General features: G+C 44.9%; 2 protein-coding genes across 6 annotated transcripts in view; one reads left to right on the top strand and one right to left on the bottom strand.

Annotated features, from left to right (window-relative positions):
- The window catches only part of LOC115553603 (tumor necrosis factor receptor superfamily member 11B), a 17,381-nt gene extending 3,094 nt beyond the window's left edge, over positions 1-14,287 (top strand). The window contains exons 2-6 of one of the 2 annotated variants that reach the window (XM_030369989.1): positions 5,723-5,950; positions 6,948-7,092; positions 9,121-9,336; positions 11,863-12,087; positions 12,667-14,287. In XM_030369989.1, coding sequence (XP_030225849.1) covers positions 5,723-5,950; positions 6,948-7,092; positions 9,121-9,336; positions 11,863-12,087; positions 12,667-13,061 — 1,209 coding nt within the window. In that variant the 3' untranslated portion in view covers positions 13,062-14,287. Of the gene's footprint in view, positions 1-5,722; positions 5,951-6,947; positions 7,093-9,120; positions 9,337-11,859; positions 12,088-12,666 lie in introns of both variants that reach the window. The other variant, XM_030369988.1, reaches the window with a different exon arrangement.
- A 447-nt stretch (positions 14,288-14,734) lies between these two features.
- csad (cysteine sulfinic acid decarboxylase) overlaps positions 14,735-24,806 on the bottom strand; it is a 34,740-nt gene continuing 24,668 nt past the window's right edge. For all 4 annotated transcript variants that reach the window (XM_030369985.1, XM_030369986.1, XM_030369984.1 and 1 more), the window contains exons 3-15: positions 24,406-24,532; positions 23,805-23,895; positions 23,213-23,322; positions 22,890-23,005; positions 21,929-22,008; positions 21,690-21,744; positions 20,821-20,937; positions 20,340-20,404; positions 19,737-19,818; positions 18,794-18,993; positions 16,856-16,907; positions 16,686-16,775; positions 14,735-16,117 (exon numbers count right to left, since the gene is read on the bottom strand). In XM_030369985.1, coding sequence (XP_030225845.1) covers positions 15,944-16,117; positions 16,686-16,775; positions 16,856-16,907; positions 18,794-18,993; positions 19,737-19,818; positions 20,340-20,404; positions 20,821-20,937; positions 21,690-21,744; positions 21,929-22,008; positions 22,890-23,005; positions 23,213-23,322; positions 23,805-23,895; positions 24,406-24,532 — 1,359 coding nt within the window. In that variant the 3' untranslated portion in view covers positions 14,735-15,943. The remainder of the gene's footprint in view (positions 16,118-16,685; positions 16,776-16,855; positions 16,908-18,793; positions 18,994-19,736; positions 19,819-20,339; positions 20,405-20,820; positions 20,938-21,689; positions 21,745-21,928; positions 22,009-22,889; positions 23,006-23,212; positions 23,323-23,804; positions 23,896-24,405; positions 24,533-24,806) is intronic.

Genomic DNA, 24,806 nt, shown 5'->3' with positions numbered 1-24,806 from the left:
GTCCTGTGTTTAATTCATTTAAACTTTGCACATTGTGCAAACCTGATCATGTAACACTAATGGTTCTACATGGACATTTACGATGTGTGTTTAAGATCACGCAAACACCACTAAGGGCTGATAGAAAGGCTGTGTTCAAATCTCTGCTGTATGTGTGTATGTACTTGTGCCTGTGCATGTGACTGTGTGTGTGTGTGTGTGTGTGTGTGTGTGTGTGTGTGTGTGTGTGTGTGTGTGTGTGTGTGTGTGTGTGTGTGTGTGTGTGTGTGTGTGTGTGTGTGTTTGTGTGTGTTTGAGCCTGAATGCAGTGCACGCTTGCGTGCCTGTGCATGTGTAACGACAGGCATGTTTAAACGGTGCACATGTGGAAACATACAGACACAGTCGGTTCTGCAACTATACTTCCGTATGTGCCTTCCATTTTTACCTGTTTCTGTCACACACACACACACACACACACACACACACACACACACACACACACACACACACACACACACACATACACAAACACACATAGACACACACACACACACACACACACACACACACACACACACACACACACACACACACACACTCACAAACACACACACACACACACACACACACACACACACACACACATGCGCGACTGGGATGTGGAAACCCCCCTCCGACCACCTGGGTCTTCTGCTAACTGGAGCCATGTGCCCTGGTGGCTGCTGGGTAGAAGCTCCGGCAACGGCAGTGGTTAGCTCTCATTGGGCAATGGGTCTGAGAGTGACCCCTCCCTGCTGAGGGATTGGTCCCCTCTGATCGCTACAACGGCATCTGGCTCACAAGACATTGTGCAGCGAGTGGAGAGAAACATGTAAACATACTAATGTAGATTGTTACTCTTTAAGATATTTACGTCTTGGTATGAGTTCAGCTTGCTTTAGTTGTGCAAATTTCACATGCGTGTTGTTGAAAGGTGTCCCATGTTTGAAACCTTTTGAAGGGATTTTAGTACTATTTATATATATAAGTATCCGGCTGAATATCTATCTCTATATCTATCTATCTATCTGTCCCTCTCTCTCTCTCTCTCTCTCTCTCTCTCTTTCTATATATATATATATATATATATAGCTACATATCTATTCTTCCGTCTCTCTCTCTCTCTCTCTCTCTCTCTCTCTCTCTCTCTCTCTCTCTCTCTCTCTCTCTCTCTGTCTCTATGTCTCTCTCTATTTTCTGTCCATTTCTCTCTCTGTCTCTATCTGTCTATCAATCTATCTACATATCTATCTCTCTACACACTCTCTGTCCCTATGTCTCTCTCTATCTACATATCTATCTATCGGTCTCTCTCTCTCTCTCTGTCTCTATTTGTCTCTCTATCTACATCTATATATCTACCGGCCTCTCTCTCTCTGTCTCTATTTGTCTCTCTATCTACATATCTATCTATCGGTCTCTCTCTCTCTGTCTCTATTTGTCTCTCTTTCTACATATCTATCTATCAGTCTCTCTCTCTCTGTCTCTATTTGTCTCTCTATCTACATATCTATCTATTTGTCGCTCTTTCTGTCTCTATCTGTCTCCTATCTACAAATCTATCTATCACTCTCTCTCTCCTTGTCTCTATTTGTCTCTCTATCTACATATCTATCTATCGGTCTCTCTCTCTCTGTCCCTATTTGTCTCTCTATCTACATATCTATCTATCGGTCTCTCTCTCTCTGTCCCTATTTGTCTCTCTATCTGCATATCAATCTGTCCGTCTCTCTCTGCTGTGGTCCATGTAGGATATGGATCTAAGCGAGTCTCTCCGTGATGATGCTGGCAGTATAATTTAGTCTGTCAGTGGACCCAGGGTGCTGTGTAATTTGGGTTTCCAGTGGTTGTTTGTGATGTCGTCAGATGGTAACTTGTGAAAGGGAGGTGAAGAGTTCAATCTCTCTCTCTCTCTCTCTCTCTCTCTCTCTCTCTCTCTCCCTCTCTCTCGCTCCCTCTTTTTCACTCTCACTCTCGCTTTGCTTATGAAAAAATGTATATATTCTGTAGTCGAATATTGTTCTATAGTACTACGGTTCTATGGTACTAACGTACTGCGGTATTTCCCAACAGAAGCAGGTGTTTTGCATACACCCACAGTTGAACGTGCGTGCCCACATGTGCACAAATACACACACTCCTATTCATATACAAATCACACCCACACACACACACGTCATTGTGATATTTCACTTTGAATACATTTAGCTATCAGTTGGCCAACTCTACGGCACTACGTCCACATCCCCTGTGGGGCACACATGTAGTTCCAGCACTCGCTTATCACCTCCTCGTCAGGCCTCACTTCCTCGTTAGGGCCTCACTCCCTCGTTAGGGCCTCACTCCCTCGTTAGGGCCCTTCTCCCGCCCTGGCCCTCACTCCCTCGTTAGGGCCTCACTCCCTCGTTAGGGCCCTTCTCCCGCCCTGGCCCTCACTCCCTCGTTAGGGCCTCACTCCCTCGTTAGGGCCCTTCTCCCGCCCTGGCCCTCACTCCCTCGTTAGGGCCTCACTCCCTTGTGGGGGCCCCCCTCCTTCTTTAGGGCCCTTCTCTCTCCCTGGGCCTCACTCCCGCCCCAGCCCTCACTCCCTCGTGAGGACCTCACTCCCACATGAGGGCTCCACTCCCTCGGGAGGTCCCCCCCCCCCCCCCCCCCCCCCCCCCCCGGTGGCCCCCCACTGTGCCAACGGAGGGCCCCCAGTACACTACATCCTAACCGTTGATCTAAACCTCTATTCTCAATGAAAACACCCACACCCCACAGAGAGCACTGCTACGGTCAGCCCAGCCTGGACCCCCTTCTCTCCTCCCCCCACCTCCCTCTCCTTCCTTCACTTGTCCAACACTCAACAGTAACACTTCAACAGCAGGCAGAGGCAGAGGCAGCCAGTTCTTCAAATTTGTGTCAACGGGCGGCCATCTAGGCCAGGGGGCCGTCTGCGGGGCCACCCAGGGTACGAACCAGGGCCGTTTAGTTAAACCAGCCGCCCAACCCCTGATAAAGGGGGCCCCCCCTGGGGGGCCGGCCACCGCACCGTGCTGCCGGGAAACCGGCCACACGTTGCTACGCTAGGCTACGCTATGGTACGCTCACTAGCCGCGCTGTTTGAAGCTTGGGTTTCTATTCTGGGGGCTTTCAATGCTATTTGATCTATTTTTATTTTATTTTTTCCTTTTTTTTCTTCTTCTTTGGTTTCGTCCCCTGTGGTACATCAGGATGATAGGAGGACGGAATAGGACGCGTTTGTTAACACAGAGACACACATCGAGCACACACAAACACGCACACATAGGCACACATGCACAAGCACACATACACACACACACACACACACACACAAACAAACACACACATCCGCATACACATGGACACACATACATACACATGCACAAATGCACAAAATAACACACACAAACACACACACGAAAACAGGCACATTCACACACCACAGACACACAAACAAACACACACACACACACACATACACCACACACCCAAACACACAAGCACACGTAGCATTTGAAGATTGATTTCAATATTATTAGTATACATTGTGTAGTGCCGATTGGGAAAATCCACAGCTGTTCATACTCTGTCTCTATTTATCCATCTCTTGGATTACCATTCTGTCCACACGCACACACAGATAGAGAGACGGGTTTCATAAAGAGACCCGTATGTAAACATTCTTTGTATTGTAGCAGGGCTTTTATATCAAAGCTGCAGACACACACAAACACACACACACAGACTCACATATAATGAGCAAACTCATCAATAACATTTGAATTAGCCCTGTCTATTGGTCATGGTCTGTTCTCACACACTGTGGCGTGGTAATCAGATGGGCCCTGTTTGGCAGGTGAGCAAGATGAACAAACACACATGCTGTTAATTATAAACAGTGCTGCTGCATGCTGGGAAATGCTGTTTGGGAGAGAGAGAGAGAGAGAGAGAGAGAGAGAGAGAGAGAGAGAGAGAGAGAGAGAGAGAGTGAGTGTATATACTATAGATGTGTGTGTGTGTGTGTGTGTGTGTGTGTGTGTGTGTGTGTGTGTGTGTGTGTGTGTGTGTGTGTGTGTGTGTGTGTGTGTGTGTGTTTGAAGTGTTTTGTAGTGTGGTGGCAAATGGGGAAAGCCCAGTAACCTCCAGCAAGTATTGCATAGGCACAGTAGCCAGGAGGGAAAAACCACAGGACCAATGTAGAAAAATAAACTCACACTGGCATGCATGCTCACACACATTCACATTTCACACACAAGCGCACATCCACGCACATGAGTTCATTTGACAGACACACACACACATACAGATTTATACTCATCACACACACACGCAAATGCATCGACATACACTCGTCATACACACCCACACACTCACACACACAAACACGCACACACACACACATACAGACACACACACACACACACACGCGCGCTTACACACTCTCACACACATACAAACACACAGACAGGCAGACCATGGCCTATTGTACTGCTCCAGTTAGTGATGCTGCGTGTCCCTGCCAACGGGAAAGTCCACAGTGTGTGCACGGCGGAGCCACTCCAGAGTCCCGTCACGACATCTGGCGTGCACGACGTGGACGCAGCCAGCTGCCTGGCCGCGTGTCAAGGGGACAGAGATCAGGAGAGCAGCGGAGAAAGTGACTTAAATCGCCTCCAACCGCTCAGACTCCGTCATCCAATGAGCAGCCGTCGTCTTTGTTTGTTGCCGTTAATCGCAGTGCGGAGCTCTCACGGAGCCTGATTACAGACGCCGGTCAGGTCTGTCTGCCCGCTCTCTCCGCGCTGCAGGATGTTGATGTCTAGGTGGGAGAATGGCAGCGCGAGGGAGGAGGGGTTGTGTGGGGTGCTGGCGAGCTGGTGAGCCAAACCATCATCATCATCATTATCATCGTCATCGTCGTATAGATACTTAGAGTTGGGGTCGATAATACAGTTAAAGAATATAAATAAAAACCAACACGCATGTGAAGGATGACAAACACCTTGGGTTTTAGTTTAGGGTCTTGCTCTTCTTTCGATTGTGTTTGCTTTGCTCTGTTTGCACTCCATGGTGTCTGGGGCGTATTTTGTTTTGCTTGGCTATACTTTCAGCTACTTTAACCATGGATTAGATAAACTCCTGTCCTCCCTTCCTATCTACCAGCTAATACGAACTCACTTAAAGGATATTTCATCGAGAGAGTCAGAATGCCAGGAATGTCAAGAGCGTAATCCTATCTTAGGTCCCCTACTGCGTACAACAAGTTCAACAATACAATATGGACCCGAATGAACCATACATGCAGTCAGGGGCAAGGATAAGATGTCTTACTCACACTCGCACGCATGCACACACACGCAAACACACTCACATAGACACTGATGCTAGTTATGCTCACTTGAGACCAACAAGACACTGCGCCTGAGCCTTTTTGGCGGAAATAATGCCGCAATTTTGGGGAAGGGATCACCTCCGCTGCCACGGAGATGACCTGCTTCAAAGTTGAAATAATTGAAACCTTTGGCGCCATGTATGACCTTACAAGCTAACCAAAAGATCTGTAGTACAGTCCAAGACGCCACAATGCTGCCTAAAGCTGCGGCTGACTTTGTGTGCGTCTAAAACACGCGACACAACGTAGGACCTGACCTGGCTTTCCCGACGCGTCTCACGTGTCCCCTGACTCCTCCTACAGGTCTTCACCGCCTCGCTCACCTGGGCGTTCCAGCTGCAAGCCGAGCCCCCCAAGTACCAGCACCGGGACCCTGTTACCTCTGAGCTGCTGCTGTGCGACCAGTGCCCCCCCGGCACGGCTGTGAAGCAGCACTGTACCCCGGACGGCCCCACGCTGTGCCAGCCCTGCCCAGAGAGGCACTACGCAGAGCACTGGCACTGGAGGGACACCTGCCAGTACTGCACCTCGGTGCGTATGCTCTTGGCTGTTCTTTTGTGTGTGTGGTTTTTGCATGTTTTTGTGTGTATGTGTAAGGGGGTGTGTGATCCCTGACGTAATGCAAGACCGTCCAACACCCATGTGTGTGTGTGTGTGTGTGTGTGTGTGTGTGTGTGTGTGTGTATGTGTGTGTGTGTGTGTGTGTGTGTGTGTGTGTGTGTGTGTGTGTGTGTGCGTGTGTGTATCTGTGATTCTGTGTGTTGTTTATTGTTGAGTTAGCGATGGTGACCTGATGATGTTTGAATATTTTAGTCCAGTTCAGTCACTATAAACTAGCCACACATATAATGCAATAAGTAAAGTGGCGATGTGAATACTTTATACTGATATAGCGTCCTCCTCCTAATATAATGCAGGATGTATTTTCTCCAACGAACACGTGGAAAATGTATATTAAAATTACACAAACTATTAATTTGGTTCCTAAAATGTAGAGTGTAGCCCATGGGGTTATCTTTGTTAAGTTATGTGGATGGACTCAACTGGATTCAGGCAGTAATACTGACAGTGCAAACTGGACAGAGCTGATTTTCAATTTTAAGTCAAATCCCTTTGACTTAAAACAACTGGTTTTGAGTTGAAGATAAGTTTAACAAAACTTGAAAAGAAGACAAATTTCCAAAAATAGATTTAAACAAAAAGAAATCCTCAATGTCAAATAGTGATAACGATACATTGAATACGACATCACCACTGGGAATACTTTATGTTAAACCTCAGACCTCATCTGGGATTTATTTGTGTGGAAGCGTGTGTGCATAAACATGGCATTGATTAAGACAAAGAGCTCTTTGGTTTTGATTCATCACAGCTGTATGATCATCAGTAAAGTCTCTGTTAATCACTAAGTGACAGGCATTGTGTTCGACAGCCAAGCCCCATGCAACAGTGTCTCTATTTTGTTCGCTCTTGGTGATGACTTCTAATATTAAGTATTTATTTGGTGTTTGTTTGCGTGTGTGTGCAGGTGTGTAAGGAGAGGCAGCTGGTGAAACAGCAGTGTAACAGCACTCACGACCAGCTTTGTGAGTGTGCTCCGGGGTTCCACCTAGAGGTGGAGTTCTGCATCATCCACAACACCTGTCCAATTGGTTACGGAGTGGCGGCACCAGGTAGGTTTATACAATGATACAAATAACACCGGGGTAGTTATAGTGTGTTCGTGGGTGAGTGAGCCGTTTAAAATATCGAGTTTAAAAGTTTAAGTCTGCAGAGGAATCACAAGGCAGTGATTCAATTCCTCATTACACCTCTTCCTCATTGAAATGTCAAACGCAAATCAGGTCTTCCAATAATATCTAATATTAGCTTGTTATTTCCATGATTTGGTTTTCAAAAAATCCCTGACGTATAATATTTAAATAAATCTGTATAAACGTCATCCTTTTCCGTTCGAATGTCAGTGATGATTGGTCGCCTAAGTTGACATTCTCCCACACTTTCCACACACTGCACAACGTGACTTTTTTTCCATCTTATATAAACCTACCAGTGACTAACAGTACCAGTGACAGTTATGTTTGTTTCACAATCACATGTGAACTCACTCACCCCAAGCAATTTATTTTTTACCTCCATAGAGCTCGGCATTATATTCACATGTACATTTAGGGCATAAGGCAGACGATTATATGCAAAGCAACTTACAGTAAGCACATTTGTCAGAGGAAGAGAAACAATATATCTCTGTGGGTACAATAAGGATGTCCATAGAACCAAGTGCCAAGCACTAACAATCGCTAGGTTAACCCATTCCCCGTATACAACAAAGATAAGATGAGATGTTATTCAATGCTAATTACAAATTTTAAGTGCCAGGAAGTGCTACATACAATAAGTGCGTTCATTAAACGGCAAGACGTACAGCATACAATAAGTGCGTTCATTAGGCGCGGTGGTTAGAGTCGCCAGAGCTGCGTTAAGCACCTTGTTTGCTTTTTTTTTTCTGGCCGATGCCTTCAGAAGAGCGGTTTCGTGCCAGCCAACGTCTTCCATCCATTCATGTGGGGGAGAGACCTAGGGTCTGTCTATGTGGGGCCACTTAGGACTGTTTTTAAGGGGTTTCCCCCGGTTGCAGGAGCGCTGGCCTTTGTTATGCAAAGCGTAGCGCTGTGGCTTTGGGATATTTCAGCCACATTTTGAGCCTGGAAAGGCCTCGCTTTGGTCCGCACCACAATACACATATTTGACTCGTTGCAATGGGCTCTCAATGGGGCTATTTGTTTGCGACTCTTTGTCTCGAAACTCTGCTCGCAAACAAGGCAACACGCAAACCGCGTACGCACGCAGGAGGAGAGGGCACACAAACTCAGACACATGTGCGATCACACACACGGGCACACATACAAGCACACACAAATACTCACACATACACACAGACACACACACACACACACATGCACACACACACTCACATACCCAATCTGATATTGTGTACATGCGTGTATACCAATGGATCTGGAACAACTTTACAGATGGGACGTATAAAATGAGGAAGCATGCTTTTTATTCACCCTAAAGCCCTGATCTGATGAGCCAACCTGATTGTATCAGTGCTGTGGTTCCTGGGAGCCGCAGAGAATAGCCTCCGACAGAGGAGATCAAAAGCATCAGGGATAGTCCGGAATAGCAACAAACGGAAACCAGGAAACCAAAAGGTCAAATGAGATAACTGCTGCCACTACACCATCTCTGTACTGCCCCTAGCCTGTAGATTCAGAGTGAAGATTTGCTGGTTCCTGAATCAGCTTCAGCGCACGCTAGTTGTTTTTATGAGCTTTTTGCTTTTTGCTTTTTGCAAAAAGTGTCCCTTGGGAAGCAAATTCACTGAGAACAATTTACTAGGCGTTTCTGGAGTGACACAATTTTTTCCGAGAGACATGTCCTTGATGTGAGTTTGCCTTGAATAGACCGAGTCGTTAAGATCTTCCGAGTCGTTAATTTTCCGAGTCGTTAAGATCACTGGATTGCAGGACTCACAAATCACAAATAAAGAACCATTCAATTCAAAGAAATGTAACAAAAATCTCGCAGACTTCACCCTTTCATTGGTTTTGAACACATGGGGATGAATGAATTGAAACGGATGACATATGTGATAAGAAAAAATTAAATGTAAATATGTGATTCATTTCTTCCAGGAACGCCGGAGAGCGACACTGTGTGCGATCGCTGTCCACAGGGCAGCTTCTCCAGCGTGGGGTCCCCCACAGAGGCATGCCGGCCCCACAAGAACTGCAGCGCCCTGGGCCTGAAGCTGCTGAGGGCTGGGACTCCCTCCAGCAACACGCTCTGTAGCCGGCCAGGCAAGAACCTGGCGCCGGAGTGCTCCCTGCCCCACATACAGTGCAACACAGGTAACACAGTCCCCCCGTGGAGCTGAGCATTGACAATACGCTTACAAGATTTGAATTTGTTGCAATGTGCCATGAGTTGAAAAGAGAGACAGAGGGTGAGAAGATATAATCATGGACCTTTCACTACAAAACACAAACATATTCCGGAGACAGGAACATTAACATTTTACAGTCCTTAAGCAGACGCTTTTTATATTTTATACATTATATTATATTATACATTGTACATTTGTCAGAATAAAGAGAAACAACAATATTTCGCTATCGGTATGGTACAGATGTTCATAGAAACAAGTGCCAAGCACATACAATTGCTTGGTTAACCCATTCCCCGTACACAAAAAAAGAGACGGATTGAATGATGGATGAGAAACTTCTGAGAAACAACTTTCCATTCCGACACTGAGTGTTTTGATGCGTATCGATATTTCCCTGGTTTGGCAGGCCTGCCTTGTTTCTTTAGTTAATGGCCGTCAAACCCAGCATGGAGTTTGTACTTCTGAGAGGCCAGGGTAGTTTTGGGACACAGTCAACCACTTTGCAACCACTGTGGAGTGTGCTGACATCCACATGCTCATATACAAACACACACACATGCCATTATGTGATTTCCTAGTAAACCAAACCTCAACTATTAACTCATCCCACAATTCCGAATGTTGATACTGGAACATGTCCAGCACTATCGTTATTTTCTCCTATCCCCCGGGATTGGGAATCTCCTTGGTTAAAATTCTTGTTCAGATTCCATTCTTCTTCTTTTTTTATAACATTCCTTCCTCTCACATTTCCAAATGAAAACCCAGCAGGGAGAACAAGACCAGAGAGATGAACAAAGAGGGATGTTTACGGTACTAATGTCATAACGGCCCCCCCTGATTGGCCAACCAAACATCTCCAACCCCCTTCCCACCCATAATGAAGATGAATTATCCCAGAGGAGAGTGACTCTCAGTCCTTTGAGGCCCGGGAACGAGGCCTGGCTCTTTGTTACTCTGCCATGGAAGGCCGATGCGGACAGTCACTGTAAGCACGAGGAACCTCAAGCATGATGCACTATTCCTGTTTCCCTGTAAAAAACCACAGCTCAACAGAAAGAAAAAAAAAAGAATCCATTCACAAATCGCATCGCAGCGTTCCCTCGGACCGCAGATCGTCTCCAGGAAACACTGAGACCGTTTAGCAGCTCGGCTTGTTATGGGTTAGGGCTCAAAGAAAAAACAGAGCCATTCGTCAAATTGGAAGCAGTCGAGGGGGGAACCCGGGAATTGATTCTGGGAAGGCGCCGGAACGCTGGTCAGTTCCAGACCTGGGCCGGCCAAGCTTTCATCACGCATCAGGAACTAAAACGAGGCCAGACCCTCCTTTAACAACTTTGACAAATGATCAGTGGGCCTGCGGCAGAGCAGCCTAACTGAAATCCTTTCTGTGCTTTGTCTGTCGTTGCCTCGACCTCAGGGCTTCCTGTCAGGGTGCTAACGGAGCCGCGGCATGATAGGGGTCAGTTACCCTAGGGTTGGACTTGGACTCAATATCTTTTATATCTTTTCGATATTTGGCAGATGTTGGGCACCAAATGTAGCTTTTTATTTGGATAGTACATTATTGGATCTCTACAATGAGCCCATATAATTCCCCAAACGTACCTCAAGAGCCCTCTGTCTCTCATCACTCACTCTCTCACTCAGGGGCCCCCAGACTTGTTCATGCCGTCACCCCTCTGTGGAGCCACTTTTGGTTCCACAGAGTATTATCAAATATTATTCTTACATTGTCATGTCAAAAGAATTTGACAATAAACATTTCTGTGTGTTTATTGTTCATCAATATTTTCCATCTCTGTGTCTTTAAAACAAATGATGAAATGACCAAAAAAGACAGTACGTTTATTTGTTCAGTACAAATATTGTAAGAGGCCATCGCCAGGCCAACATTTATGGGCCCTGAACCTCAGCTATGACCCCGGCGCGATCACGTTCAACTGAGCATCCATCTAGCCAGGTGCAGCCATGTCACCGACGCCATGGCTGCTACACTCCACCTAGGTGGCTTTTGCTGGGCTCCTCTCCACGCAGATAATGATACATGAGGCTGGTGCTCCGTGTTGCCATGCAGGATTGTGTGTGGGGTGATGGCTGGTTGCAGATTGATTGCTCAATGTGCAACGGGTGTGCAGCCTCACCCAGCGCCAGATTCCAATCAGTCTGCCTCGGGGCAGGTGAGACGGCTACGGCTCGTCCAAAATGTCTGCTCTTTTGGATGAACCACGGTGGTGTGGACCAACCACCTGCCAAGTATTTGAATCTGCTTATCCAATCAGTTCCCACGGACGACTCCCCAGATGGTTCTGTGAACCGGTTGTCTGGCGCCTCAGCTTATCGACCTGACTCCTAGCTATCCCAAGGATCTTGACATGTCTCTCCCTCTCTCACCCTCTCTCTCTCTGTCTCTCTCTGTCTCTCTCTGTCTCTCTCTGTCTCTTTCTGTCTCTCTCTTTCTCTCTCTGTCTCTCTCTCTCTTCAGCAGACATGACCCTGTGCGAGGAGACCATCTTCCAGTCGCTGGCGTCGCTGCAGCTGTCGGCTGTACCCGTGGAGCGGCTGATGGAGAGTCTGCCGGGCCGACGGGTCGACCGTAAGGGGCTGGAGCGGCTGAGGAAGGCCTGCGATCACCAGCAGCAGATCCTCCAGCTGCTTCGCCTGTGGAGGGAGAGAAACCGCGACCAGGACAAGCTGTACGGCATCATACAAGGTCGGCCATCTTGGAGTGGAGCGGAAGGGGTTGTTGACATTTAGGCTAGGAAGGCATGTCAAGGATAAAAGACGTGCTGGGTTTTTACTCTGCGTTTGTTTCATTTGTATTGACGTTGGAAACGAGTAGACCTAGAAAACGATTAGAAATTACTAAAATTAAAACACTTGAAGGCAGTTGAATCACCACAGTTTCACTTTTATTGTATCTATTTTTTCAAAGTAATGTGAACCAATTCCTTACATTAAGGCTCATCACTTACTGGCCTCCATTTTAAAATCCGAACTAACCATTAACAAAAAAAAGGATCCTTACTTCAAGACTTCTTGCCACTCCCCCATCAGCATCATCATATTGTCATATGATGATGCTGAGCGATCACATCACAACAATTACATCAGACTAGTTAGGGCTGGCATGTCCTTTATATTTACAAGCAAATGATTGCGCCCCCCTGTGGCCGTAGTGGTGCCATACGTTTGGATCAATCACCAACCACCAGCACTCGGTGCTGTGCATGTGTGTGCACACCCGCATCAGACCCAGCCTGACCCCCTGTCCCTCCGTCCCTCTCCCCAGGCGTGAACCTCTGTGAGCGGAAGGTGTCTCGCTGCGGCGGCCTGAAGAATGTCAGCCTGGACCACCTCAGGCTGCTCTCCGACAGCCTGCCGGGGGCCCGGGTGTCTCCGGAGGCCGTGACGGCCGTGACGGCCTCCTGCCCTCCGGCGCAGCACGTCCTACAGCTGCTGCACCTCTGGAAGAGGGCCAACCCGGGCCAGGACCTGGCCAAGGCCCTGAACCTCAGCCAGAAGGCCCTGCGGGGCACGGGGGCCCCTCGGGCCCTGCTGCGCGCCGTCAAGAAGGTGGGCCGCGTGCTGGGCACCACCACCGTGCACAAGATCTACGAGAAGATGTTCGCCGGCGTGCCCAAGGACGACTCGTGCTTCAAGACGCACAAGCCGCTCAATGAGTAGGAGGGGAGTGTAGGGTGGGATGGAAGGAAGAGGAGATAACTATTTAGGAGAAGTTGATACACTAACGCCCCCATTTTGGTTGTTTCGGAACCAACGGCGCACACACACTTTGACCTAGTGGGGCAAGCCGTCCCTACATGTGTATGGCGACGCACACACAAACACACACAGATTAAAAAGCAAACACTAAGACACACGTTTGCTCGTTGACAGTAGGCGGTTCAATAAGAGTAAAATAATCCACAGACTTGTTTTTAAGTAAGTTATAAACAGGGAGAAGCTTCACTACGTTGAAGGTGGGATTTGTCTAAAACCTAACCAAGGAGGTGAGAATGAAAGGGTGGGGATTTGTATTCCTTTTGTTGTGAATAGGAATCGATTGAACTCTAACAGGAAAAGAACTTTAATGAGCCAACCCCTACCAAAATGCACAGGCAACGCCTGAGGCCGCCATTTTCCAACGATACCGGGGACACGTGTCGAGCGAATTCGTCATTTTACATCGATTTGCATGAGACGGGTAAGGGGCTGGCCTGACCTTTTATGTTTGCCCGTGATTTATAGCGCCCCCCTGTGGCCGTAGTAGTGTTTTTGGTTACCTGCTTCCACGGGGGTAGGCCTAATATATTTGTGCCAAATATGAAAAAGCTTTAACCAATCTGGCTGAGCTTTTGCCGTTACCATTTCAGAATAATTACGATAAGAATCCCTACAAAAACAATAGGGATTCTCAGTTTCCCTTTGTGAATACCTAGTAATGAGTGACTATTTAAGATGTACATATTGCGCTATTTTATGGTTGAAGGTCAGATAAATATTGTGCGGTTTTCTCACCCTTTGAGAGGAAGGATTTGGTTTCACAATGAAATGTTTTTGTTTTGTTTTAGCCATTCTTTCTGGATTGATAAGTTTGTACTGGACTGCTGACAAGCTCATCAAAAGGATTTTCTGTTTTTGAAAGTAAGGTCAGTTTTAAATGAATGTACAAAGGAGTGCAATGGTTTTCTATTTAAAAAAAATGATAATTTTACTTTATTGAATTTGTCGAATCTGTTCGTTTATAAGGATTGAAAATACTGGATTTAAATGCTGAAAGTTCATAAAGTTATATTTGTGTTTATATTTTGTTGTATTCCTTTCCCATAACTTGACTGTTTGCTTTTCTAAGCTTTTGTACCTTTGTGAATATTCAGATGGTCATATTAAAACACATTGTCAGTAAATGATCAGAGTTCAATGCTTACCCTTTGAGCATCTACATCCGCCTATACACACACCATCAAAGACCAGTTAACATCACATTAAAATGCCCTCTATTGACCTCTATTCGTGTGAAAGGCATCAGGTTGCAATAATGAACAGACCTAGACTCATCAAAAAAGGGAAACCTTTTCTGCCATAGATATTAGTCCATAGTCCATAATATGAACCCATTCCTAACACATGACCTGAACCGTATTTGACCTGATATATAATTACTAATTATTAAAAATATATACAGCTAATACAGTTGTAGGCTGGCCATCAAAAAGGAACTTAACCTATTCAGGCGATCAACCGATATTGGTGCTGAATGTATCTTGTAAGGAAAAGATGTGGTCAATGTCTCCATCGTGTGGCAGAACACCTATTGCAGAGCAGCTATTAAAACAAAGCAATAAAACAATTACAGATAAGTGTATTTATTTGTTTTAATATTCTTAGTTATTTTTCTCAACTTTGCAGGTAGACAATAGACTTCCCAGGATCAGTTTATTCCAAGAAAAAAATTAATTCAATATAATTACAATCAAAAATCAAAAAAGTAGCTAATTGTTGAACTGTGCATCTTGCAGGTGAATTTAGCTTCTAAACATGAAGGCGTCAGTGTCTCTTTCTACTTAGAAACAGATGCGCAGAGAGAAAGACCAGGAAGGTGAAACTGCCATCAGGACTTTTTGATGATCGATATCATTTTGTTTTGTAATTTACAGCAAGTAAGCAAATTCGTTTCGACCGACACACATTTTTTTATATTTCCATTCGTGTTGACTTGGGACTTAAATTTAGCATTTTTGTACACCTCGCCTCAAAAACTCAATCATCTGTTATAGATTATCATCGCTGTATCATCTATCAACAATCTTCAAACAGTGAGTAACCCACACAATATAAATGCATTGGGTTAGCAATGTCTTGTGTATCTTCCCGGAATGGCTTAGTTGAATTGGGGAACAAGCCAAAACAGCACTCCCTACTTCATTGGTTTTCAGGTTAAAAATAAAGAAGAAACATAAAAGTAAAGTAAACATTTGACACATGAAATGAAATGGTTCGCTGAACATTATATCTCTTCGTGGCTGTGATTAACCTAAATTGCACTCTGAATCTGCCTCTTGTATGAAAAGTGCTATATTAATAAAGTTGCCTTGCCTTACATTGCCTTAACAATTGTAAACATATTTAATGACTAATTTTAAATTACTTAAAATCTTTGACTAAAGACGGACGTGGTTCATAGCAAACACGCATGAGAACTGACATGGAGGTAAAGTGTACAAATAAATTGTATGGTTGAAACTAAATCAAAGAGAATGAAAAGAATGATTGTGAAAAATGTACCAAGGTCACCCTAGGATCTATACTGCTTGCGTCCCCACAAATATCCGTAGATATTGATCACAAGTTATCTAACCCGATTCCCCATTATTTAGCTTCTTTGAAATAAATTGTTGTACTAACATTGACATAGAAATAAAAACTAACACTACAAACTCTATATCCTTTATAAAGAAGTATCTTCGCACTTGCGAAGATATTTAGATGCGGCAGCGGTCGGGTCTTTCTACATTTCTACAGTTTGGAAGACGTTTTTCTGACCCCGCCCACAAGACCGTGGGTTGTTACAGGTCCGCCCCCAGGCGATGAATTTCATCAAGGACAAAGTCCATGTCCTTGGTGCTGACCCAGGGGCTGATGATGATCATCCTGAAGAAGTTGGCATTGATTCCATGGGACTGGTAGCCCACCATCATGCTGCCCGTCTTCATCATGCGCTCCTTGATCTTTGGCGCCACCTTGAGGGAAAGCAGACAGAGAACATTCATCAGAATGCATCATGGGAATTATTTGTTGCTGATACTTGTTAAAATGTTGTTAAAATGTTTAAGTAATGCTGAAACAATGTAAATATACCATAACCGCATGCTGATCAAACTTTGTATATTATTTTGTCGCGTCTCTCGCATTAGAAAAAGTATGGCCATTTCAAACACAAAAATGTCTCCCCGTAAGAAAAAATAATCAAACTATTTATAACGCCACAATAACCCGAAACATTCTAATGATCCTGTAATTGCAATGGGATGTCTCAACGTACAAGTCAGATACATATGATGAAGATCATTAGCTTCTCTGCGGTCCTGCTAGCATGACTTAGACTTGGCACAGCTTTAGCTGCAATCCAATATGAATGATCAGCTCAAATATCTCCCCTTCGTTGCCAAGTAGTTGCTAGTGTGTGTGTGTGTGTGTGTGTGTGTGTGTGTGTGTGTGTGTGTGTGTGTGTGTGTGTGTGTGTGTGTGTGTGTGTGTGTGTGTGTGTGTGTGTGTGTGTGTGTGTGTGTGTGTGTGTGTAATACTCACAGCTTCAACCTTTTGCCAGAACTCAGGGCTATCTGGAATTTTCCTCATACTTGGTGGGATATACCAAAAGCAAACATTTGTATATTCTGGCTGAAAGAGACAAAATTGCAACTCATTAACTGATTGTAATGTGAAAGTGTTGAATGAATGAATAAGAATGACATATTTACCTCCATCAAGAGACGAAAGCCATCCCTCTTTTTGATACCCTCAGTGAGATATCTGGTAGAAAGTTTAAACAAAGAATATATAAAAACAAGGATTCACTTCTCTCCATCCTAATTTGTGAAAATACAAAAAAAGTATCCTAGATTTAACAGCTGACAACCGAAGGAGGGAATGGACTTTAATGATAGGCTATGTGTCACTGATATGGTTAGGCAAATGCTTAAATTGTACATTCTAAAATAAATCTAGTCTAGTAAGTATTCAACATTAGACAAGAGAACAGGAAATGTATTTGTCATAGGTTGGACTGAAGGGTTGGATTAACAAGGCATTCCAAAGCTATGCATTGTCATGGTAAGTGACCTATTCCATTGACCCGTCGACATTTCTCCTAGTTCGAACAAAGGTCGTGTGGGGCCACTTCTGGGTCGTCTGGGGGCACGAAGAACAGCAATACTGCCATGACCCAGAAACACTGCACCCAGAGCCCTGAATAGAACTGAACTGTCTAACACGCTTCTGAATTATTGCCAAGCAAAGTTCAAAATAGCAACCATTCTCCACCCCAGCCGAGTGAGAGTAAAAGCCTCTGCCTGAGTCATTCCTCGAGTCTACACAACTTAAAGGGAAACCAAACCATATAATGACATATTTGACAGGAACAGGGACGTAGTTACATGGTAGTGCTGTTGATGGGACCTTGTCCGAACCTCAACTCACATGCCACAACTTTTAATAACATAGGACTATTGTGCATAACTGGCATTCAAAAAATGCATTGGTGTCTCAACAGTTTTATGGTGTAAATATGGTATGACAAGCATATAGATGCTGAGCCAGATTTTTGCCCCAAAAAACAAACAGATTGAACCTTTCTTTGTCCGGGTAGAGGACAAATTGCAATGCACAAATGAGAAATTGGCACCTTGAGAATCGGTACTGGCCTGACCTGAATCAAGGAAACTAACAGCTGTGCTACTCCTACCAGAATGGTTACACTCATTTGCATTCCCTATCATGACGGTATGATGAGTAATGTATTGATTGTTACTGAATATACCTATTTGACACTTTGGCTAATCTTTGGCCAAATTTCAGATTTTAATTTGAAAATGTTGAATAAGAACGACAGTTTGGCTCTGAAGAAAACCAGCTGGTTAATATGTTGTCGTGTTTAGGGAGGGTGGCTGCGGGCCCTGAAGCGCAGCTCTCCATGTTTTAGACTTAAGGGGTGATATTATGCTAAATCTGCCTTTTCCTGTGTTTTAGAGACATCACAAGTGAGCGCGTCCACCTAGATGTATGATGGAAAGATATGCAACATGTGCTACAGTCCACTGGTTAGGCTGGTAGACGGATCTATCCACCATACACTGAAAACAGGAAAAGGGCTTTAAAATTCCTCTCGTAATTTCTCTCACCCTGCCGTCACCCAGAGTTGCCCAACAGACAGGCTCCGACTACATCAACCCCTCATCAGTGATGGAGATCACATGTCATCATAATAGTAAAGGCACACCCTGGAATCTACAGAGACTGTAGTCAGCAGCGGTTGTCCAGTTGGCAAAGGGGGGAAGGTGAACAAGAGCTCATTTGGTTCCGTCGTAATAGCCTACTCACATTTCGTAGTGTAAGGACAGCCAGTGCCTCTCCAATTGATAGAAGGTGTTGTTTCCAACAAACCTCCATTTGTTTATGTCAAAACAAGGTCAAACCAAATGGCCGGTCCCAGGCCGTCTAGCTCATAGCCAGAGCGATATACCTTATCAAGGGAGACATTGCAACTGTTGTTTTTTGATTCATGTTTTCTTTTGTATAATACTAACCCCCAAACCTTTGGTTCGGTGAGAAGAGTTATCGATCAGCAGTAGTCGTCCATTTGGCTAAAGGGGGGAGGTGAACCAGGGGGTCTAGGGCTCATTTGGTTCTGTGGTACTAACCTGGCCATCTCCAGGGCATGGTCCACCCTGCGCTCCAGCTCTCTGGTCCCCAGGGCCTTCCACATCAGCCAGAAGCGGAACGCGTCTGCTTTGCGGCCGCACTGGATGCTCTTGTCACCGGTGTCACAGCTGATGTCGTAGAACTTGTCCTTCTGGAAGAGATAGGAGGCGCAGGCAGAGTGGCAGCGTTGCAGAAGGCCCTGGAGGAAGACAAAAGGGACGAGATGAATGATGACGGGCTGCAGGATTGAGACTGAGTATGAGTATCAGTATGAGTCCTCCTGAGTATTATGAAGTTTGTCTTCCAACTTCCAACTCTATCTTCAAAAGTATAGATCCGGAGTTCATTCTAACCTCAAACAAGTGATTAACACTTTGTCAAAGTGTTTAACAGTCGAGCATTCCAAGAATGACAAAGCAAAGGTTATTTTCATGTGTCGACCTTAACACATGAAGGGCTTTTCATCAACAGAATCACACACACATCTGAGTGTACAGTAAACACAGTTTGTGTCCGGTTTATTTTGGTACCAATGGGCCAAAATAAACAAGGTTTTGGGACACCCAAGGTTTCTAGCCTGGTTCTGACCAGGGAGTTGAACGGCCATTTTCTACAGTTACTAAAGGACAGGGTAGTCTTAGCTTTGTGCTTTAACATCCGTTCCCAGGCGTACCATCTCATAAGGGAGAACTCACAGAGGCAGATGTTTTGATTTGGCGGCTAGTGAGAGGATGAGGGACCTACGAGGGAAGGATGTCCTCAGAAATCAGCAATGAAAGGCGACCGCCAGCTCGTCGGGAGCAAACAGGATGAGGTGTCACAGGCCAATCCGCTCTACCTCTTGAGCCAAATGCCGCCCGTAGAAAACCGAGCCCATCAACGAGTCCACACTTCCAAGGGGATTCTCCCCTACGAATATTGGAATCGTGTTCCGCCTCTTACCGTTTTATCCCGGACCAGGAAGGCACTGCACTGCTGGCCCGCCATCAGCATCTTGTGGGGGTTCCACGCCACAGAGTGAGCCCTGCAGTGGAGCCACCGCCGAGGGGGAACAAGAATGGTTAACAGGGAACAGCTTGTGTTTACTAAACCTGACTAGAAGGAAGATGGAGGCACTCACTATTACACTGAGTGTACATGACAACAGACGTAGAACGTCAGAGTCGATTGGAGTTCGGGGAACTGATATGGAAAGCTGTGATGATGATATCAGTTTAATTACCCGCGATTAACCTGAATGTACCTCAGACAATTAATCAATTATCAATAAAAAAAATGGTCTTATCTTGTTAATATTAGTCTGGTTTTTTTTGGCAGCCATTACAATTTCTAATACTTAACAATAGGTAACAAGTACAATAAATCACAGTAATACACATTAGTACAAAGTATTAGCATAGGGTTTAGGGTTAGTGTTAATCCTCACCCTAACCCCCCCTAATTGTAGAATGTATAAATTAAAATTTGGCACTTGTCTTTCCGGCCATGGATCCACTTAGCCGAATGTTATGCTGAATCTAAAAGAGTGTGTTCTCCTAGCCTCACCTTTGGACGCCCTTCAGCAGGTGTTTGTGTTTGTTGGACAGCAGGGCCGCCCCTCCCCAGCAGGCCTGAGGGACGAGACAGACAAACAGAGAGATGGATGTTACGGAGATGAAAACGTCAAGTCAATGTGGAACTATTAGCCGTCGTAAAGCACACCATTATAATTTTAAAACATTTACGTTCACATTTAGGGCATTTAGCTTGCACTTTTATCCAAAGTGACTTACAATGAGAACATTGGTCAGAAGAAAGAGAAACAACAATATATCGCTGTCGGTATGGTAGAAAAGTGCCAAGCACTTACAATTGGTTATCCCATTCCCAATATACAACAAAGATAGCAAGGATAAGACGTTACACAATGCAAAGTTATCTTTTAAGCACTTAAACCCCATTGGAATGCAGGACAACCCAACTCTAGCTCTGAAAGACAATTGAGTCTTTCAATTGTCTTCGATGTTCGAATGGAGAGCGAACTCACATCCACATGCAGCCACAGGTTGTGCTCTTCACAGACGTCTGCTAGCTCCTCTATTGGGTCGAAGGATCCCAATACCGTTGTTCCAGCTGTCGCACTGACCATGAAGGGTACCGCTCCCTGAAACACCCCCGCCAAGCACGTATACACACACACACACACACACACACACACACACACACACACACACACACACACACACACACACACACACACACACACACACACACACACACACACACACACACGCAAACAGTTCAAGTATTAAACCACACACACAAATTTCAAGTTTTACACCACACCCGAAGGCTACAGAAATGACCTTGTGTACACGATGGAAACAAGAAACAAGGGAAACAAAAAAGGGTTTCTGTGTAGCGTTATGCTAGCGGCGGGCAGCTTGAATCCACGTTTGAGTTGGAGAAGAGTTGCTACATGTAGGCTTCTTGTTGTCTGTTAACGTGCATATTGCCACACATTTGAAACGACATGGCTACAGTCAGGGCCGTCGGACTGCGGGGACAAAGTGGACAGTTGTGGGGGGGCCCAAGGCAGAGGGGGGGCCCATGACCAAAAAAAAAAAAAAAAAATGTTTTTACCCTTTGGCCAGTCCGCCCTCCCCCCCCCCCCCCCCCCCCCCCCGTCAACAATCGCTCCGGACCCCCCCCCCCCCCCCCCCCCCCGTCAACAACCTGGCGCAGGGGGGCCCATCAGTACCTATAGTATAGGGGCCCAGGATTTGGTGCTACGGCCCTGGCTACAGTATGCGTGCTCCTAATTCAATCCAGTATCACTAGTAAGGGTATCATCTCATCTTTAACCGTTGAGCATGTTGCGACAGTGTGAACTTGACATTCAACTCTAGTGCTTACCTCACTTATGGCCGTACGGATCTGCTTCTCCAGCTCCTTTGGAATCATTTTCCCGCTTGGGAAATAAACAAACGTATGAATCAATGAACGAACGCATGGGACAAACATGGTATTATTATATTATTTTTCTTGTTAGCAGAGTGGTCAGAGTGTTGCAGAAAAAACAGAGTGAAGGACTAGGAGAAGGCAGGATCTTGTATTCGGTGATCCTGCCGTATTCTGTGTGAAAATCAGCAAACCTTTGGTCAGCTGGCACCACATAAACGTTCTTCGTGCCGATTCCAAGGAAGGCTGCTGCCTTGGCAACCGAATAATGACACTGAAAAGACAAAACAACATTTGCTTAGAATCCATGTTCTATTGTTGATGCTAATGCAAGTGGTCAACCTCACATTTCATACATGTTCACAATGCATTTCTTTGTACTTGAAGGACAATTCCGGTGTAAAATCGATTTGGGATATGTTTGGTATGATAACGACTTGGAACATTCGTTTTGGATCACCCGTCGACGGCATCTTGTTTTTGAGACTCGATAGGTAGATTGACAAACACAGAGATTGTGACATCCGTCAGCAACACCCAAGCTCTGTGTTCACCGATCTACTTAATCGAGTCTTAAAAACAAGATAGTTTTAGCGGGTGAACTACTGATGGTTTTGTGTGTATAAAATGTGCTTTTTAGTAAACAATCTGTACACTTACAAAGTTATCAATGCCTCGTTTTATAGGTTAAGACCCTTATTATACTACCAAAGAAGTGTTGGGCTACTTCTAGCCTTTTAAGCGGTAAAAAAAAAAAAGGTTAGTTTTAATAATTTTTTTTTTTTTTTTTTGGTCATGGGCCCCCCCTCTGCCTTGGGCCCCCCCACAACTGTCCCCTTTGTCCCCGCAGTCCGACGGCCCTGCGTCTATACATGCTTTTTTGCTCCCAAATGAACATTCCAACTCGTTATCATACTAAACATATCCCAGATCCATTTTACACCGGATTTGTCCTTTAAGTACTGGATTTACATGATGTAAATGTAGGCTTAAACTTGGTATTTGATGCTCCTTTACCACTAAAAAGACCATTGGAAGATGTATACATCCCCAACCAGCATTTTAAGATTATCATTCAAATGGGATGATTACTTTTAAACAAAGACCAAATCTGTACGAACTATTAATAGAAAAAGGACATTGCAATACACATACTTCCTCGGATGTAAACAGAACGAGGCGTGGACAGGCCGAGAGGCCCTGCTCTTTGACCTCGGGGAAGCGTTGGAACCTGGCAAGGTTCATGGCGTACATATTGGACATGGATCCACCTACAGTCGAAAAATAAAACATTTTCAACTAGGTTTGGCTAGCTAGCTCCTCATCAGGTCAGGGTCCCCCTGCTATGATCGAGATTATTTAAGTTCAATCATTTCATATTGTGCAATGCTTTGTTGAAGATACAACCTCTCTCATGGTATGAGTGCACTCATGACCGACGTTTGGGACGGTCATTTATACGATAGGGACATGTATACCTGGGTTGAAGATGCCATCGCCTCCCTCTACCCAGCCTATCATCTCCATCATCTTTTCCAGCACAACCTTCTCTATCAAACAATGGACTGGTGCCATCTCATAGGTGTACCTAACATAAACGTATTGGTAATACTTTACAATAGGAAACAAGTACAATATTCACAGTAATACACATTAGTACAAAGGATTAGCATAGGGTTTAGGGTGTTAATCCTCACCCTAACCCCCCCTAATTGTAGAATGTATAAATAAATACCTTAGTCAATATGAACCCCATTACTGAATGACCATTCAGACCATCAGATAACTATTAATGAATGCTTACTACTGTATTAATAATGGCAAATCAATGCACACTTATTGGGAAAAGTTACTAACAAAAAACAGTACACAACTTTACTACAAACAATATTACTACACACAATAAAAATCAGGTTGGTGGCTGAGATTAAATTCAGCCAGCATACAATATCTATCGTATCGATACAATTTGTAATTATATCTAACATCCCAGAGAATGCTGTCAGCTACGTGATTAAATACGTTTCTGGCTGAATGCTTTTGGTGTAGTGCAAGCCGTGGGTGACTCACAGACTGGGTTGGGTTGCGTCGGTGACAAAGGATCCCACCATGGCATAGTGGTCCAGCCCCACATACAGCTGGTTAAAGAAATGAGGATGGTCTGCACACACACAAAGCATCTGTTAGAACATTTTCACAATTTACAACCAATTTTGCCAGCAGAGCCGATTGCAAATCAGCTTATTTCTTTTCACTCGGTCTAAAAATATCTTTCAATGGTAGCCATCTCTGTATTCATGACAGTGTCATGTGTAAATTATTCACAGCTGTTTGACTCCATTGACTCACTGTGGGAGGAAACTAAAGTGGATAAGAATCCCTAAGCACGTGCGGAGAACAGGTCCAACAGTTAGTTAGCAATCAGCACCATTACTGGGGGGTACAAATATAATTTATCCTCTTTCAAATCGGTATCAAAATATCTTTCAACGATGGCCATCTCTGTAATGCATCAATTCCTCCACACCTTTCTCGATTGAGCCTAATCAACTAGATTAGATACCAGCAGCAAATGAGGAGAACACAGCTGGCCTAAACATCTCGCTGTTTATCCTTCCAGAGCCATCCATTTCGACCCATTTGTGAGGCGGGTTGTGGCGGGGGTCCTTACTGGTCTTGACGCTGTAGTGGATGGCGTCCCGACAGTGTTGCAGGGTCTGGGCCGGCGCCTGGCCCGCCTCACCCAGCTCCAGGTCTAACAGCTTCGTCAGGTCCTCCGGGGAACGCCACTCACACACCTGGTATGGACAGGCCATTTACGTTATTTTTCAATTTTGGATCTGGTTTTTGGTTTAATCGTGAGTAACTTAATGAGTTTGTTATTTTTAAGTAGCCTACACCGGGTTTACTTGTCTATGAGGAGTATAATTTTATGTTTACTAATGCCCTTTATACTTTCATTTGTTGATTTCGTTAATGGTTAATTGTTCACCGGTAGATACACTGAATTCCCCTTTAAAGGGCGATCTTCAAACTACGTTTAATGTGATCAAGAGGGAGGAACGTAGAATG

This window comes from Gadus morhua, chromosome 11 (assembly GCF_902167405.1).
Source record: "Gadus morhua chromosome 11, gadMor3.0, whole genome shotgun sequence".
NCBI classification, from domain to species: domain Eukaryota; kingdom Metazoa; phylum Chordata; class Actinopteri; order Gadiformes; family Gadidae; genus Gadus; species Gadus morhua.
Note: the sequence above shows the minus strand (reverse complement) of the source record. Positions and strands in the feature narration are given on the sequence as shown.